This window comes from Sinohyriopsis cumingii, chromosome 9, assembly GCF_028554795.1.
Source record: "Sinohyriopsis cumingii isolate HCF-2022 chromosome 9, ASM2855479v2, whole genome shotgun sequence".
In the NCBI taxonomy this organism is placed as follows: domain Eukaryota; kingdom Metazoa; phylum Mollusca; class Bivalvia; order Unionida; family Unionidae; genus Sinohyriopsis; species Sinohyriopsis cumingii.
The window spans coordinates 17901210-17920442 of NC_142969.1; the positions used below are offsets into that span (position 1 = coordinate 17901210).

The 19233-nt window shown below is 32.8% G+C and overlaps 1 protein-coding gene across 1 annotated transcript in view; it reads right to left on the minus strand.

Annotated features, from left to right (window-relative positions):
• Nucleotides 1-6543: 6543 nt before the first annotated feature.
• Nucleotides 6544-19233, minus strand: part of LOC149791327 (uncharacterized) — a 100534-nt gene continuing 87844 nt past the window's right edge. The window contains exons 22-25 of the mRNA XM_089969856.1: nt 16320-16455; nt 15712-15805; nt 12176-13261; nt 6544-7429 (exon numbers count right to left, since the gene is read on the minus strand). Of these exons, the coding sequence (XP_089825982.1) occupies nt 6702-7429; nt 12176-13261; nt 15712-15805; nt 16320-16455 (2044 nt within the window). The 3' untranslated portion in view covers nt 6544-6701. The remainder of the gene's footprint in view (nt 7430-12175; nt 13262-15711; nt 15806-16319; nt 16456-19233) is intronic.

Here is a 19233-nt window from a genome sequence, read left to right on the forward strand (position 1 = left end):
CAGCATCTGGAATGAGTTCAGTATAAAATATTTAGGTGAGTACATGTATCATGCTCTGGTTTTAAAATCAGACGTACTGCCGCATGACGTGTTTGGTATTCTTGTCATGGGATGCAGCACTCAAGATTACAAAAATTCGGCTAGAGTTCCTCAATGATTGTGACGTGTACTTGTGTCATTAAAGGAGTCTTAAGGCGGACTTTTTGTCATAATAAAGCAACATGTTGTAACCAAGAACAAACATCAGCCAGGATATAACAAAAATCCAAGAAACCATTATCGTTAATATTAAGATCTATCAAAGGACATACCGTGGGCAATATTCTTTAAGGCCACCTAAGATGTGAAGAGAATATTTTTATACAGTAATGATGATACAGGTTACTTTCTTGAAGTGACTCGCGTGTCTTATTGAGCTACATAAAGTGCACAATGGCTACCCTCTGGCACCAGAAAGGATGATGGTTGATGATATGCCAACTCCGTATTCTGCAGCGCATAAGAAAGAAACTAATTGTGGGCAATATTACGATGCTTCCGATATCAAAGCAAATCTTTCTTGCTTCTTTTCTTTCCAAATGTATTGCTTCCAATGGCCTAGTTGTCTTCTAATGCTTGTCTGTGCCACCTTCTTCACAATTTTCGTTTTGCGTGACAGCTTTGAGGTTTTCCAAAACTAATTCACTAGTTCAAAGTTGCCTATTTTTTATATGAATTTAGTAATAGTTATCATGTTTTATGGTAGATCTGTTTCATCAAAATTGAAAGATTTCATTCCAGGATGCTTTATATCAAATTTAGTTAAATTTATTGAGAGGTTTCCGAGAACTTTATTAAAGGATGTCTATTTTCAACAAAGCCACGTTTGAAGGAGAATATGCCTAATCTGAACAAGGCTGAAGAACTTTTGGGCAAAAATGCATTCTTGCAATGTAGTCAAACTGCATTCAGCGATTTCTGAGAGTAGGTACTTTGAAGTTTTTTCTATTCAACAGTGGCCAAAACTGATAGTGGATTAATAAAACAAATTTGAAAACGGCTTCATGTTATGACGATTTTGTCAAACTTAATCAATTATTGAGCATTTTTTGAAGGCTGTACACAGCAATTGTGAACAGACAATAAACAAGTAACGAATAACCTTACTATGAGCTCAAATATTCTTACAGGCAGGTTGCCGAAAAAATAAAACAAACGCAAATAGCATAATCATATATCCTGATGTACCTTTATTAAATGAAACATCAATATATGCCATTTATAAGCCAACAGTGAATGTAAAGTTTACTAAGTGTATACAATGAGTAGTATTTTTAGTCCCATGAAAAGCATAATGTTCACTATGTGTATTGTTTAATTTAGGTGCAATTATATTGGCAAAGAGAATTATATTAACATTTACTTGGAAATTGTTTCAAAGAAAATAGCAAGTATATTCACAGACACGTCATTCATGATTAGTACAGACTTGCGATTAATAAATTGCTGCATCAAGAGTGCTGTAGTTTTAGAGAAGATATCACAATGATTTAAAAATCTGCTGTCACATTATATCATTGATTATTCTTGCTGTGTGTATTTCTCATCTTCAGATGAAACTGCATTAACATGCAACACATTGTGTAAACTCTTCTTTGTCACAGAATGCACATGGATGTAACTGATTTAAACAAATATTCCATCTTCAGTCTCTTTTATAAGGCAAGTGTCTTCATGATGTAGATTAATCTTACTTATCTGTTGTTTATATTTGAGTTAATGTACCAACACTCAGGTTTAATAAATATGTATATTTTCATATGATGTACAATTGTATATTGTCAGCTATAATACAATATTCATACAAATATTTTATAAATCTGTGCAAAAAATAAACATTTGTTGGTAAGGTAAACTAAAAGAAAACAAAATAATTATAAAGTATACAAACACTGGTTGAACATGAAAAGTTGTTGTTGTTTTGGAGTTAATGCCATTTTTCAGCACATGATAGGCTATACATGGCGGCCAGTATTAATGGTGGCGGAAAACCCCGGAAAGAACCACCGACCCACGAGAAGCTACTGTCAAGCTTTCTCACATACCCACATTGGCTGAACATGAAAAGTAAATCCACACATAAATATACAAAAGGAATTTTACAATACGTATATACATATGCATCAACACTAAAGCTTAACCCATGTTCACAAGACCTGAAATTATAGCAGTTCACTTATTGTACACTATTTCTTGAACAAACTGGAGTACGTTACAATTTTTACTTCTCTAACTGGTGCACATAGTATACATTGTGTATCTGGTGTAAACTAAATGGCTAAGGAACCATCCCATAATAAGAAATATAGGATATGGAAGGCTTTAAGTCTTAAAAAATCAGTTATCATAATGAAGGATCTGTTCATTTTCTTGTGCTTATATCACATATAATAATACACCCCCCTGCAATGAACTACATAGAAACGGTACAAATGAGTGTACTTAATATTATTCCTGTTTTTTATGTGTTTAACTGTTTTAATGGAAACAATGCACCATCGTTTTTGGATGACAATATTTTATGTTACCAGGCTCTTCAGACAGTTCCGATATTGATTCCATACTTTTAGCTGCAATTAACTTCTGTACATCATACATGTGAGCTTCCTGGAATGGAGGGTTTTCCTCCTGATATGTGGGGTGTCTCCCGTCCCGCACTAAAATCTCTTTAGGCAAAATTATTATTGAAAAATATGTATTGCTTACATTTTATTTCAAATCTTACTTCTAATATAGTGGTTAGAGCGTCTGCCTCGGATGCGGGAGGTTGTGGGTTCGATCCCCGGCCGAGTCATACCAAAGACTTACAAAAACGGTACTAACAGCTGACTCGCTTGGCGCTCAGCATTAAGAGGTTAGTGTTACGACTGGTCGGCCTGGTGTCAGGATAATGTGAATGGGTGGGACATCATGCTTCATGTCTGCGGCATGATGCCCCAGTGCAAGACATGTCTATAAACTGTCACAATGCAGAGATCATAGCCATATGACTGAAAAATTGTTAAAGCTACGTTAAAAATCCAAATCACACACACACTTCTAATATAGTACATTTACATAGTCACACGATGTGAAATGGCTTAAGCTGGTAAGGTGATTAAGTTTTTAATTTCAAGCAACATAAAACAATTAACCCCCTCTGTGTTATGTTGGTTGGACTCGGTGGTGGAGTTTGTCAGCATAAGATTATACTTTGTATATTCAGAAGTAATTCCAAAAGGATTATAGTGATTAACTGATTATGATTGGATTACTAAAGAGCTCAATCGTCATAAAACAGGTTCATTTAGCTTCAGTTTTAAAGTTTGTAAAGATATCTAAGTGTTATGACAGTTTTTGATAGTTTCTTAGAAAATTACACTTAATAAAGAAACGTCTGTATTTAATTGTTACAGCATGAGCGACATATCTGCTTTGCAGAGAACTATTTAGACCATATTCTCAATCATACTCGTCATCTTAAACCTAACAGATTTTAAATCACATTTGAAACATTCACATCTTGAAATGTACAATGTAAACATATACATGTATATATAGTGCATTAACACTAAACATGTACTACATACCTAAATTATATCTGATGCAGGTACTGTCTGTAATAATGCAAAAATGCAATAAAATTGCTGCCAAATTTAGACTTGTAGATAGATGATATATACTCTTACAAATAGCTATTTCTTTTTCAACTACAGTACAGCATGTCACACCCTCATTTTGTTAAAGATACACCTTTATTAACTCCTGAATAGGCCATATTTATCTGAACACTTGGATATTACAACCAAGCAATATTAAAATGACTTCAGACTAGGATTTGTTAATCAGAAGGTTATACTAGCCGTCTTATCCATTAAAGAGCGAGACATATATTTGCATAGACCTTTTTGATTATCAAATATACAACGTTAACATGGGTTTATTATCCTGATCATATATTGCCTGTCTTTCAGAAATATTTATATATAGCAAAAACGTTCACATCAGATGTGGTTTTAGATTTTACTATGCCGAATTATCTTAACTATATGTATATTCATAGTGCAGTTTTCTCGAACAATTTTTCACACCTCATAAACAAGGTTCTATTGAAAAATACAAACCTTTTATTGAAAAAAAAAAACATTATATGAGCAAACAACCTGGCTCATGACATACCAGTGTTAGATAATTCCTTGCATCTGCTTAATAGTCTATGCAAGATCCGTTGGGAAAGAACTCTCCGTTAGTGGCATGTTCTATGCTTAATTTCTTTCAGTATTGCTGATTGCATACATTATGAAAATCAAAATTGTTTCAAGGTTTCTCTAATGCTTGTATCTTCAAACTTACTGTATGGCCCACAAGCATCACTGGTATCATACTGAAAGGCCCCAATGACTGGATTCTTTGTGTAAATGTTGTTTTACCTTTGGTAACATCAGCTATATTTAATGTCGGAACATAAGTATTTATATATCTGAAAGGCAATCAAGCTACGACATTTTCTGCCAAATTTTATCAAAGTCCAATTATTAGAAGAAGTTTTTAAAGTGTTTTCTTTATTGAGGTACAACAGCCATAATTTATGGCTGATTGGCATCATTTATATTTACACAGCAGAAGTCTTTGCTGATGGAATACTTCCTGAATAGTTTGGCTAATTTGTGCATAGTTACTTTAGCAGACAGTCTTTGAAGTAGTTTTAACTTTTATTATTGGTGGCCTTATTTTTATATCATTGGTAAAGCCCTGAAAATCAGATTTTCTGTTAATTATAGTGACCTTGAGTTAAACACATCTTACGGAAATGACTTAACATTTGTGCTGTCTTTAGTAATGGTGGCCATAATTGAATCTGTGTGAATTTGAAAGGCTTTTATGTCATTATTGCTTCTGTAATGCTGGGACACATTCTGTTTAAAAACAGTTCTTTTACAAGACATTTAGATATATGTTTTGTCTATTTGAGCAGAGATGCATATATTTTATATCAGATTACCATTATGCGTTTTAAAAGAAGTTACTGAAATTCTGCTGATTGTTTTGACAAGGCTATATATTCTTGTCACTTTTAGTATCCATTTCATAGTGTATCAGCAATAGCGCTACAAAGGTCAAAGCTGATTTATCTAATAATTTTAATTGTGCTGAACAGTGTTTTAGAAGAAGTCCTTCAAATACCTTGTTTTAGCAATGGTGACCATATTAGAGGGCTTATTATCAAGGGGAATAACCTTGAAAATATAAACCCATCACCAACTGGAAATCCTTTAGTTGCAACCTATATTCCACAGAATACAAATATATCGATGCTACAATTATGTGAACAATTACACAAATATATTGATAAAATGAAAAAGGTCCTGAAAAATAAAAGGAAAATTACTAGTATTAAGAGATAACACAAGAATTTGAAACAAATTCTTACCAGATCTAAATTTGACTTCATTGAAAGAAAGACCCTAGTGACCAAATATGGCATGAGTAGGTGCAAAACTTGTTTAAATATAACAGAAAGAAACTCAATAAAATGTTAAAATGGTAAGCTATTTAAAGTTAAACTTGACTTGAATTCAAGATATGTGACTTATGCATTGATATGTGTGAGACGTAAAGCCTTGTATATAGTTCAGCAAAAAAATGAACTAAGAAAGAGAATGATTACATAGACAGCAAACAAAAACAGAGGAACTCGGGTTATGAAAAGCCAATAAACATTACATAACTGTTCAGGAGGAAACTTCACAGTTTTTCCCTTATATAAAGTATTAGCTAATAAATCAATCTTTAAATGGAGAAAAGGAACTGTATTTCACAAGTACTCTTCATCCAGGCCTTAATAACTCAATCAAATTCTTTATAAAAAATAAAACATGATTATTGGTACGTTGTATCAACACAGTAATACATTTTCAAATCATGATGCCGATACAATGTTTTAATTACTCTAATTTGTATGGATCAAATTTTACACTATCACTTCATATATGTACCTTTATGACATTGCAACACTATAAATTTAATTTTGTGTACAGTTGTGTTATAAAGATATAAGGAAGTTGTTAACATCTCACTGGAAAAATAATGACATAATTAACATAACAAAGATGTCAAATTGGTTATTTACAAAATACTGAAAAAGAATTATGTATTTACCTGAAGAGCATTCATAAAGATGATACAAAATCATGGATATTTTCCTGATCTTCTGTTAAACTAATTTTTATATTTATGTATTATACAGCACATGGACAAATTCATGTTTACACACACACACATGTATATATATATATATATATATATATATATATATATATATATATATATATATATATATATATATATATAAGAAAATCTTTTTAAGTTTACAAACATTTTGGATTATTTCCTTTATCAGGATTATCTTTATAATGCTTTGTTGATTTATATACAAAGTTCTGTATCAAGTTTTACAAAATAAGAATGTTTGGTAAAGTTTTCAACATTTAAAACTCTTGCCATAATAAGTGTATTACGTTCACATCCAGTTTTACATATCTGTACTTACTGAGTTTTAATAAACAAAATCTTTTTAAGTTTCTAATAATCTTGACTACTTTGCTTTCACAAATACACACACATTTAACGCAAATGTATATATACACATGTACGGTAGAATCAATATTGACATCGTAATATGATTACTTATTTTCCATAAACTTTGAATGCATTTCGGTCAGCATTTTAATCACACTTTCCATTCCTTGCTTCAATTCAGTGGTCTCTGTGATTGTTTTGTCCATTTTTTTCTCCAGGTTTACTAAAGTTTCAGTTTTTATTGCTTCTAAATTGTCATTTAGATTTGTAAGTGCATTCTTTTGTTTCTGTACTTGTTTTTCAAGTTTATTGTGTGACTCTTTCAAAAGACTGATTTCAAGACTTTGCCTTGAATGGACAATCTGATCTGTATGAACCATGTCTGGAAAACACTTAAAATTCCTAGTTGTTCCAAGTTGTTCAAAGACAGCCTTAATTGGTGTAACTACATTTATGCATCCTAAATCCTTGTGAGTACTTCCACCAACAATTAGTCCTATAGCCTCCAAATCTCCAATTTTTCCATGATTACAGTGGAATACCAATGCTCCTGAATCTCCGTATGTCGAGAATGGTATTCTTTCATCACATGATTTTATGACCAACTGTTTGAAATATGTTGGATAGTTCGTGTAACAATTTACTTTCCATCTCCTCCACGATGTACATTTATCATTTAACATCCGAACGGATGCTCCGTTCCACATCAGAGAACCAACCGTAATGCCTGTAGAACTTCCATACTTCACCACATTGCATGCACTATCCATAGGATTCAAATCCTCTCGAATCTTCCCACTAGTATACATCATTGGCCGTTCTTTTGTAAAACCTGTAAGAAAAACAAACAAAAATTGGATCTCAATCTAAATTTTAGATGAGACAGTATTATGTATCAACATATGAATACTGTAATTAACATCAGATTCCTCAGAAAATGCAGAATTTTTGCAAATGTAAGAAAGAACAAAAGAAATATCTCACTTTAGGTTTAAGCACAGGTGAACATGAACATCCTTTTGTAACTTTTCATTCTTCAGAAGCAAATTAGGATAAAATGCATTTTGAATTTGTCAGGCCTGGCTTATCAATTTCATGAAAAGTAGATTTTTAAAATGAAACACAATGACAGAAAGTCCACACTTCTAAGAGTGCTCATTCTATGACATGTTACCAATACCACATCCTTCGTATAATGTTTTTTGTATTCCTTTGGCATGACACGGAACTAAATAGCTGAGATTTCCTAAAAGCAAAATCTATACATAATTTTAGCATTTTACATATATATTTTGTTGTATCAGTTCATACATTTATCAGTAAGAGGTTCTAGTGGGCCTAATAGATCTTTCACCCTTTTGACACCGGTTAAATAGCAAAATTCAAGGGATATTGGTAACATTATATTACTGCATCTCTATGGGAAAATATGAATGAATTTTTTTCCGAGCAATACTTCATGACCTTGAGAGTGCAGTATTAGTCCCAAAAACCAAGTTCATATTTTCCCATACAAGAAGCAGTAACCTTTTTATTATATGCTCATTTCACTTTCCTACCTAAGGCCTAATAATAAATGAATATATAATAAGAAACAAAGTAATTAAAGCTGTATTTGAAAATAAATCACAACCATAGATTCATCAATACACAGTAACAATATTAATGCGCACATATCACTGCCCAGTAACCTTTGAACTTATTCACCTGCTGGTCATTAGGTTAAGAAAAGTTCTCAATTTGGTCTACTTAAAATTGAAATGTAGAACCAAATTTGGAACTAATACACATTGAAAACACTTTGTTTGTTTGGAATGGATGGATTTTATCTTTTTGTTTATCCAACTCATTTCTGCATTTCTGTTTAAGATGGACTGGATTTATTGGGCCAGTTCAGTTCATTAAAGAAAATGTGGTTTCAGTTGGAAATGTAGTCAAAGTTACAGTGCAATTTCGGTGTGAATCATGTTTTCCATGACATGGGTCTTATCAATCAGATTTGCACAACTAAAAAGGACATTTTGAGGAAATTCAAGATGTATAAATGTAAGTATATTTATTAAAATTCTTTTTATCACTTTAATAAATTAGTCATATGTGCATGCCATGTCACTTGCATGCTTGCTGTTCAAGGAACCAAACTATGACCTGCATCATACAGTTTATCTCTTCTTTCGCTAGCCTAACACTGTATCAAAATATTTTAATGTGGAAAACTGCAAAGCAGCTGTTGCATGAAATTACATTTGGCCAACGGAAATAATACTTTTTCCAGTTGCCTTATTCTCTCTGAAGCTCTTAGTTTCCTTCCAAAACCTTCAGATGCATTTTTTTCTCGAATTTAGTGTTTTGACTGACTTATAAAATGGTACGTCTCTGACAGTTACTTTATAGCCCATGGCCTCCATATACTTTTCTGTGCTATTTTTACAGACCCAAGAGTGTACTGGTCATAGTCTGAACTATTCTGTTCTGAAAAAGTCAAACATTTCTTCTAAATAACTGTTTAAATGACCAGAACAGTATTTTCAATTATCGTGTCTCTCATGTTTGACAGTGACATTTTGCAAATATCTTCATTTGGTTGCTTGTTTCAGTGTTTCGTTTTTGACTGAGTGAACATGTCCACATCATTAACTTTATCAGCTCTACTTTCAAATGGACAAAACTGCTTGTTTAGTTCATCTAACACATTAACCCCTAGCGACGACTTTATGGGGCAGGAGGCAGTAGCCTACTACCGAGCTCTGTAGCGTCATGGTCATGCATGATACATTAAAGTGGGTAGTATTATAGAAAGGTAGACATATCTAGCTCTACAATGATACCAAATAATCTGGAATATCTAGTTGCACTACAAAATACAAATAGAAAAACTTCATTTTTTGGACCCGACTTTTTTAAACCCAAAATTGCACTTTTTGGTCTCAGATCTAAGGCAAACCGGTATGAACTGCAAATAGACAGATGCGCCTTTGCAAAAAGTAGGATAAGATGGGCATTTGGAATAAAGAGTGGTCTCCATGCAAAAATAATGGCTCCGTTTAGCAAAAAAAAAAACAACAAAAGAAACCAAACAACTTTTACCCATCTGCTCATGCGCAAGTCAAATAACCAATGAAAAACGATGTTTCTAACACAACTAGGCAGTATGTTATTGAAAGATGACTGGGGATTTGGTGTTTTCGAGTCTATTCAGAAATAGCTTTCAGATTGTGTTTCCTTCTCGATTTTCAGGCAAAAATGAAAGACACTCCAGGGGTTAATGTGTTACAAACAGATCTAATCAACTAAAAGCTAAAGCATCTATGACATGAGTGCACATTATTTGTTTACGACGTTGCTCCTAATACAATATACTATTTTTAGACACATATGTTGCAGTATCAAGCTGTGTAGTATCAAATATTATTGTATGATTCTGACCATGTAAAGTTATCCATGAAAAAATGAGCACATAATAATGAAATCTAGGTCATTATGATGGTTTTCATATAATTTTTTTCAAAGCTTTATTTGACAATACATCAGCAGAATTTGTTCAATACTGAAATGCCTCTTTACCAGCATGTCAAAGTTGTTAGAATATTATTTCTACATTTAGTAATGAGGCTCTTTTTTTTGGTAATGGACCTGTATCACAAGTACGATTAAAATGGCCTTCAAGCTTGGACACTTTCTGTCAAATTTAGTAAGTAGTCTTTGAGAAAGCAAGTTTGATTTTTAGTAACAACATTCAAATCAGCATCATTTGTATAAACTTAAAAGCCCTTTATGGCATAATGCTTTCTTTCAACTACTGCCAGTGATTTTTGAGAAAATGTGTAACGGATTTATTATTTAGTACGTGCAAAGTTTTGATGCGTACTTGGCATAAGTTCCACAAATGTGAAACTGGGTAATGCAAAAACGTTTTTCAAAAATTTTACTCGGCTATTTTCTGAAAAGAAGCCATTTACAGATTATTTATTTTAGTAATGGCAGTCATTTATGTGTTATATTAGCATCATTTTAACCAATCTGAAAGGGCCTTTATGTGACTAAGCTGTCAAATACATTTTTGACAAGAAATGCCATTAAAGGCTTATCAATTTGAAGTAATATTGGTCGTATTTATGGTAAATAAACATTATTTATATAAATCTGAACATCAATCATCATGGGGCTTTCTGTCAAATTCAATCAAATTATGTTGAATAATATTAGAAGAGTCATTTAATTTTTTTTACTTTTGGTAAAGGTGGCCATATTGTATGTAGATTGGCATCATCTCTTTGCATAGGTATGACATATTTATATGCCTTACTGCTTTCTGTCATATAAGTAAAATTATGTTCATTGGTTCTTGAGAATAAATAGGTTAAGTTTTCATATTTTTTGGAACAGTGGTTATAATTTATGGCAGATTGGCATCACTTACATAACATTTAAATTCCTCTAAACCAAAATGTCTATAATTAAATTTTGTAAAATTCTATTGACTGGTTGCAATGATGGAGCCATTTTAAAGTTGTTTTTTTCATATTTTTTTAAAAACAGTAACCATACTTGATGGCTAATGTACATGATTTATAAAAGCTTGTAAATCATTCATGGCAGTATGTTTTCTGCTTAATTTGTTTGAAAACTATATTGCTTTTACTTTTCAAATGTTAAATTAGCTAATTCTTACATGATATATATGGTACATGCTGGACACGAGACCATATGGCCCTGTCAGCTCAAAAAAGTTATCCAGAAAATTATTGCCTTGCGAAGTATTTATCAGAGATAACATTTCTTTTGTATTTTCTAAGTAAATACTCCAGTATGTGTTTTACATTACTGGTAAAGCACAGCCTCAAGGAAAACAAGGATTGCAAACGTCTGGTCCTGAATTTTCTCACTTCCACACCAGCACTGTTTTCTCTAATTTTATGACCGCTCCGGTGGTTTAGCGGTCTGAGCGCCCACCTCAGATGTGGGAGGTCGCAGGTTCGAAACCTATCTGAGTCTTACCAAAGACTTATAAAATTAGTACTAACAGCTACCTCACTAGGTGCTCAGCATTAAGAGGTTAGTATTAGGATTGGTCAGCCTGGTGTCAGAATAATGTGACTTGGTGGGACATGATGCCACATGTCTGTGGCATCATGCCCCAGTGCTATACATCACTATAAACTGCCACACTGCGGACATAGTAGCGATATGACTGAAATATTGTTAAAACTACGCTAAAAATTCAAAAATCATACCCAAACACGTTCTCCAATTATGTTTAAACAGATGTTTTGAGATTCAATCTAGCATGAGACACATCAGACACATCGGTTTTAATTCAGTGATGATAGCTTAATTAACATATATATGCAATGAAGACGATATCAATAGCTTTCATTAGATACCCATACATTGGTAAATAGCTTAAACAAATTATTAGATCTTGTAACATGTATCAGGAATTTATTAATATTTAATTTTTAAGTAAGTCATGCAGCACAAAGTAAATTATGTTAGCACTAAACTGAGAACACTGTTGGGATAAAGACTACAGAAATTAATGGTTTTCCTGTACACTGCAAATTCTGTTTTCCCATACCAATATTTGGAGAGTTATCAGATGGAAAATTCCCTGCATCTGGTCTTCTAACATCATCAGTGATTTCAATGAGAGCCACATCAACAGTGGGTGTAGAATCATTGCCCTCCTCATACACTATCTTACAGACCTTTCCAAATGCATCCGAATCAGGTGAAGGCTGGAATATTTTTTTCAAAATCCGTCCTTTTGCAAGTTGATCACTAAATCTCTTTTGTTCATTCTTAGATTTGCCAAAATTCTGTTTCTCCTTCTCATTCAAGACCACATGAGCAGCTGTGATACAACCAATTTTGTCACCAGGCAGATCAATAAATCCACCAAGAGTCCCAGCATTGTTGTGGTCTGATGAAATACGGCAGCCCATTCGTAAGTTAGGATGCCTCTCTCCTGCTGTGCTTCCTCCATAAAACACAAACTCACCCTCTCTTACATCCGTGGCAATTCCATCAATATCTTTTTGAAACTCCTTCTCACCTACTGGGATGATTCCCTTTACTGGGACATATAGAACTATACATAGAGTTTCTGCCAGTGACAGACTACTGTAACAACCATTAAAGCGACTTGCTTTGACAGAAGATGCAGTGATAATACTAAGATTGCTATGTCCATGCATAAGTCTCTCTGTATTTTTTGCGATAACACCATGAACATATTCAATATCTTCAAAATTTAATATGGTAGTTCCAGTTCCAGCATACCGCTCTGAAATAAACGTTTCCTCGTCATTGGGGGTGTATTCGTACCGATATACAAATTCATAGTCATGAAATGTTTTTGGGAGATTTGACTTCACTGATTTTTGTGTGTGTTTGCGAAGATTAACCACAAACAAGGGAGTATATGGTTTATGCGGTCTATATCCACACCATACGCTTGTTGCATTGGGAATTTTTTTCCTGAGCAAATTAGACATTCCTCCAAGAAGACATTGAACAACCTTGTTGTATCCACATTTTTCTATAGCACACATCATGATATTGATTGCTGGATACCTTCTCTCTCGAAATATCATTCCAATTCTCCAAAGTTTGTCTTCTCTAATGATGTCTATCAATTGTATGACCATATGTTGATCCATGTCTGAAATAGTGAATTATATATATATATATATATATACAGAAAACCGACTTTTCTTCCACACCTAAAGAACTTGACAGCTAAATGCTTGAAATCCTAGATATACTTAAAGCTGTAGCGCACAATGACTGGGGTGCTGATAGAAAAGTCGTCCTTAATTTATATTGAACGTTAATTAGCTGCAAACTGGACTATGGTTGCGTTGTTTATGGTTCAGCTAGGAAGTCATATCTGATGATGCTTGACCCAATTCATCATCAAGGAATATGATTCGCTCTAGGAGCATTTAAGACATCAGATGTGAAAGCCTTCTCAGTGAATCAAATCAACCACCTTTATCACATGGGAGAGAAATTCTTTCCGCACAGTATGCTCTCAAATTAAGATCAAAGCTTCTGAACCCTGCTTTTTCGGCTGTTTTTCAACCCAAATACAAAACTTTATGCAAAAATAAACCAAATGCCATACCTTCTTTTGGCATTAGAATATCATCCAGCCTTGGCAGTTTCTAACATTCAGAAAACGTCCATCTCCGAAACACCTACCTGGCTACTTAATCAACCAAAAGTACGATGGAAACAAATCTGAGACAAACCATTTCATCTTCCACAACTCTTATCATGAACTCCTCACCGAATTTAAAAACTACAAAAGAACTTATACTGATGGATGAAAGGATGAGGAAAAGGCTGCCGCAGCCTTCATTAGTTGAAAACACAATACATGTTTGCTTACCAAACAGTACATCATTTTTTTCAGCCGAAATCAGAACATTAGACCTTGCTCTATATCGAAAAAAATGTATTTTAAACAGCATTATCTTCTCTGACTCCCTATCAGTACTTCAATCACTACACAACAGAAAACTTGAAACCCCATTACTAACCAATATTCTCATCAAAAATACTAAACTGAGTACCTCCCCCAATATAGTATACTGTTGGTTATCCAGTCATATTGGTATTAAAGGTTATGCAAAAGCACATCACACTGCTAAAATGGCCTTATTTCTCAAACCATCTGATTTTCAAATACCGTATACTGATTTTAAACCCAGTATCAAAATTTATTTATGTCAGAAGTGGCAGACATCATGGAATGGTGCAGTGAATAATAAACTTCATGCCACCAAGCCAACCCTAGGAGACTGGACTCCTTCCTGCAGAACCATCTGTAAGAAGGAGGTAGTCATTGCAAGAATTAGAATTGGTTATACTTATATAACTCACTACCACATATTAAAAGGCAAAGACCCACCAGAGTGCGTTTCTTGCAATGAACTATTCACTGTTAAGCACTTTATGATCGAGTGTTATGACCTGCAACCTACGTGAATCAGTACTATAATGTGCATGACATGAAGGAACTTTCTGATACAATAAACATTACTTGTATTATAGAATTCATGAGAGAAGTAAACATTTATTCTAAGCTATATCTTTTATGTCATCACCTTGAACATTTGTCATCACCTTGAACCTTTGAGATATTTTGAAACTGATCTTGACTTCTCAAACAACAAAATTAGCTCAACTATAACACAATATTGGTTCAATTTTTCAGACCAGAGGCAAGGTACCTAATGTGATAACAACACAACACAACTGGTGGGATAAAGAATGTAATAAGGCAACACATAATAAAAACTAAAATTTATGATGCTTTATATCCTCAAGTGCTAAAGCTGACCTCAAGCCATATACAAAGTGTAAATCAGCATTTAAATCAATTATTGCAAACAGGAAAAGATATACTAGAGAAACCCAAAATGAATACATTAACTCAAATGAAGAAAGTTACTCGACAATTCTAGCATATTTTGAAATAGAAAACACATCATCATCAACATCAGTTGGATCGTACATATCCCCTCAAAAATATAAACTGGCATGAATATTTTCAATTTTCATTCAAGACGCCACTGTAAGAATTTGATGACTATGACAACAGAGGTATCTCCCTTACTGATATCTTGTGCAAGATCTTTGCTGATATATTGAATATGCACATATATACCCATGGGCATAAGATATCTGTATGTGAAGCACAGGCAGAAACAATGGGGCCTCTGAAGAGTGATTCTCCTCCAGAAAAGCAACCTTTCAAACGATTGTATTGTGGTCTAAGCCCAAATTGCTGCATCTGACAAAGCAGTGTTCAAGGACATGACATGCCTCGAAGTCTTGTGACTTGCTCTAGGAGGCACATTATGCTGCACCAGTGTCCAGGAGATGGAGGTGAAAGGGCCAAGCAAGAGAGTGACGAAAACTAAAAATGAATTCTAGCATGCAACCAAATATCCATTTTAAATGAGGAAACGATCATATATTTTCATCTGATTATGTATATCAAAGCTAAAACATTTATTAAACGATGCAGTGGGGATAGAGACTGGATGGGTGATGCAAACAATAGAGAGAGAGAAAGAGATTGAATAATGGTGTACTGCATACTCATTCCTTGAGCATGTAAATCTGACATTTCCTGGACAACGTTTTTTGATTCAGTCTGCTCATGGACGGAAATTCTAGATAAAGCTTCATGTCTCTGAAAAAGTAAAAGAATAGATAAATTCCATTCTACATTTAACGTTGACAAGTTAAATGCAATCGAGGGATGGAAGAGACCAGTTATGAGAAAAACATCATTCCATATATTTTAGACGGAATAAACTGTGCTAAGTGTATATTGTCAACTATTAGATAAAACGCATCAAAGTTATTGGATAAATCTGCATATTTGCATCCTGGGATATATTTATATATTTAGGTGTTTTAATGCATTTTCTCATGGCAACAAAAATTATAAATGGTCGAAGTTGATCTTACATGTCTTTATCAAATACAGTAACTGATATGCATATCAGTGCCTAAACAATAGAGCCATCCAATGGAAAATCTAAAGAATCTAAGAGCAATAAATGAAAAACAACATATGATGAAGCACATGATTAGATCACGAACATAACAGCGATAGTCATTACTGATATAGGATGTCTTTATTTATAACATAACACTAAGCATTATATCAGAAATATACGTGTCCTCGTAAATTTATTTACCCCTTTCTTCATTGGGAATTTATTCTTGTCCTGGCCTTTTCCTGTTGGTACTGGTTTTGTGTTTGACGAGTCCAAAGTTGGATCACATCTTTCAAGTTCCGACATGTGATGCTCAATTTGATTATTGCATGACGTACTGGAAAACACAAAATAAATTATTTGTTAACAACATGCACATATTCGGTATGGATATTAATTATCAGACCATTTACTGCAACCATCTATTTCTACAGGGACAATCAATGCAAATAGATGCAATGCTAAAGGTGTTAATTTGGCTGTAATGGAAAGTAAAGTAGTGATGTTACAACATGTTTTTGATGGATCACAAAAATATATTCAAAAATGTTCTTGTCTAAATTCTTTATAACACCCAGTTAATGTCTGTTAAAAGATGTAAGTTATTTGCACATTATAATTCTATAAAATAAATAATTTGAATAACACTTCGCAAATATTACACACCTTAGACAACAATCACCTGATCTATCCCATCAAATGGGAACCAAGTTAATTATCCAACAATCTAAATGACCTGCCTATTCAGCGTGAAACAACTCCACGCTTGTAGACTGGTATTATTATTATTTCTGCTACTACTATTACAAGTAGTAACATCTGTTTTAAAGATCATTACCACCAATATAAAACATCTATTTATAGAGCCAACGCAATCTACTCTTAATATCTTGAAATAGAATCTATACCCGGAAACTAAATGACAATCAATGCTATTTACTGTCACGAATAATGAAACAAAAATAAAGATATACATAACAAATGAACTGTTTTAGAGCACTATAATTCAAACAAATGATGATGTTAAGTAAATTAATCAATCCCCTCAGTATGTGTAACTCTTAAAAGACCATTTCTACAATTAAGAATGAATAATTCACCAAAATAATCCACTTAAATGCAAACTTCAAAAGCAATAATGAGAGTGGAATACATGGTTTTGAATGAATCATTCTGGCATTTCAAAATTCTCAATTCAGCAATGAAGTCAATTTTTCCAGTTCTATCCAATCAGGAAATAGGTGTCTGACCTTTTGCCATTACATAGTCAATACAAAATCATGTGACCTTTCTTTGAAAATCAACCTTGGATCCCTCTGAATGAAATTCACATACATGCTACATTGATTCATCTGTAAAGTACAAGCTACGTTATTGGAATAGTGACATTAAAATGATATAAACTAAATGAAACTTACAGTAACTATTAGTGTGAAAATTATATATATATATATATATATATATATATATATATATATATATATATATATATATATATATATACACTGTATCAATGGTATAAGTCAAGACGTATACATTTTTCTTTAAAAGGAAACGAGGCTAGCCAATTAAATTTTTATACAACCATTTGTATATCACTGATACATCATACATACTATATGTCAGTTTTATTTTTATAACATACTAATACACATATTTGCCTTTTGAACAGAGTTAAGACCAACTAAGAATAACTTTGTATTGACCGAAATAATGAACTCACATCCCTGCTGAGTGTACTCTACACAAAATGTAGTTCTATCTTTTTGTGCCTATTCACAATCACCTTTGCAAATTGGTAAATTGTTTGTTTTCATTCACGTTGATTAAATCAGTATAATTCATGCTTATTATATTTACACGACACATAATTTTAATGAAAAAAGTAGAGCAACACAAATACATAGTTAAATTCTTGAATAATGAACATTCAGCCATTCATGTATAAAAGTTATATTCAGCTGGACTACTGTAATTTAATTTGGGGTAATACCTCTAATTCAAACATAACAACACTTTCAAGACTCCAAAAGAGGGCTTGCCATTTAATTCTAGATCAAAGTACAGACAATTTTCAGGATGCAATGAATAATATGAAGATTTTAACAATACATGAAAGAATATTTCTTAGAAAGGCCAAATTGATGTATAAAGTATCCAGAAAAGACATTCCTGTCTATCTAAGCAATATCTTTCACCAAAGAGATGCTGATGACACTCCAAATTTAAGGTCCATAAGAAGAAAAAATTACATTATACCAAGGCCAAAGAAGGAATTGTTTAAAAAAAGTTTTCAATATACTGGTCCACTGGTATGGAACAATATTCCCAGTGACATAAGGCAGGCTCCTAGCATTTTATCTTTTCACAACCAGTGTCTTAAATGAATGAAATCTTTCAAAAATTGAACAGTTCTATTACAAAAAATACCGCCTGCTTTTCTTTAATTTTACATCATTTTCATAGCTGAATTTTTCAATGCAGGATTATATATTATGTTTTATATATATGTTTATGTTTTCACTGATGCCTGTGAATGTGTTCCAGGCTTGATACTTTGAATTTTAAAATTACTTAATTATTTAGTGTCAAGCCAGACTCTTCCCATCACGTTGTATATACTGTATATATTGTATATATATTGTACATAACAGATAGAAGGTCTCAAGGTAGATTAGTTCTGTAACTGATTTACCTTCTCTAAATAAAGTCTTTATTATTATTATTATTATTATTATTATGTACAGATGCATGAAAATTAGTGTGGAATAGAATCTAAGCAACATGACAAGCCAAGAAGAAGTAACAAAAATATTTCCATGTATTTACAGTTGATCTGTCATTATTCTTTTTTAAGTTACATTACTACCTACCATAACATTCTCTCTCTATATCTCTCTCACTTTCTCTGTCTCTCTTCCTTTTGGTCGGTTTGACTTAGCATTTACTATTATTCTCTTTGGATATTTTCATTTTTAATTATTAATAATCAATTTTTAGAACCTTATAATAGGTTTAAGAAACTAAAACATCAACAACAACAAAGCTTTAGATACACTACATTTTATTTGTCGTGTAACCAAGACTATTACCTTAAAGTGTCAACCGGATTTTG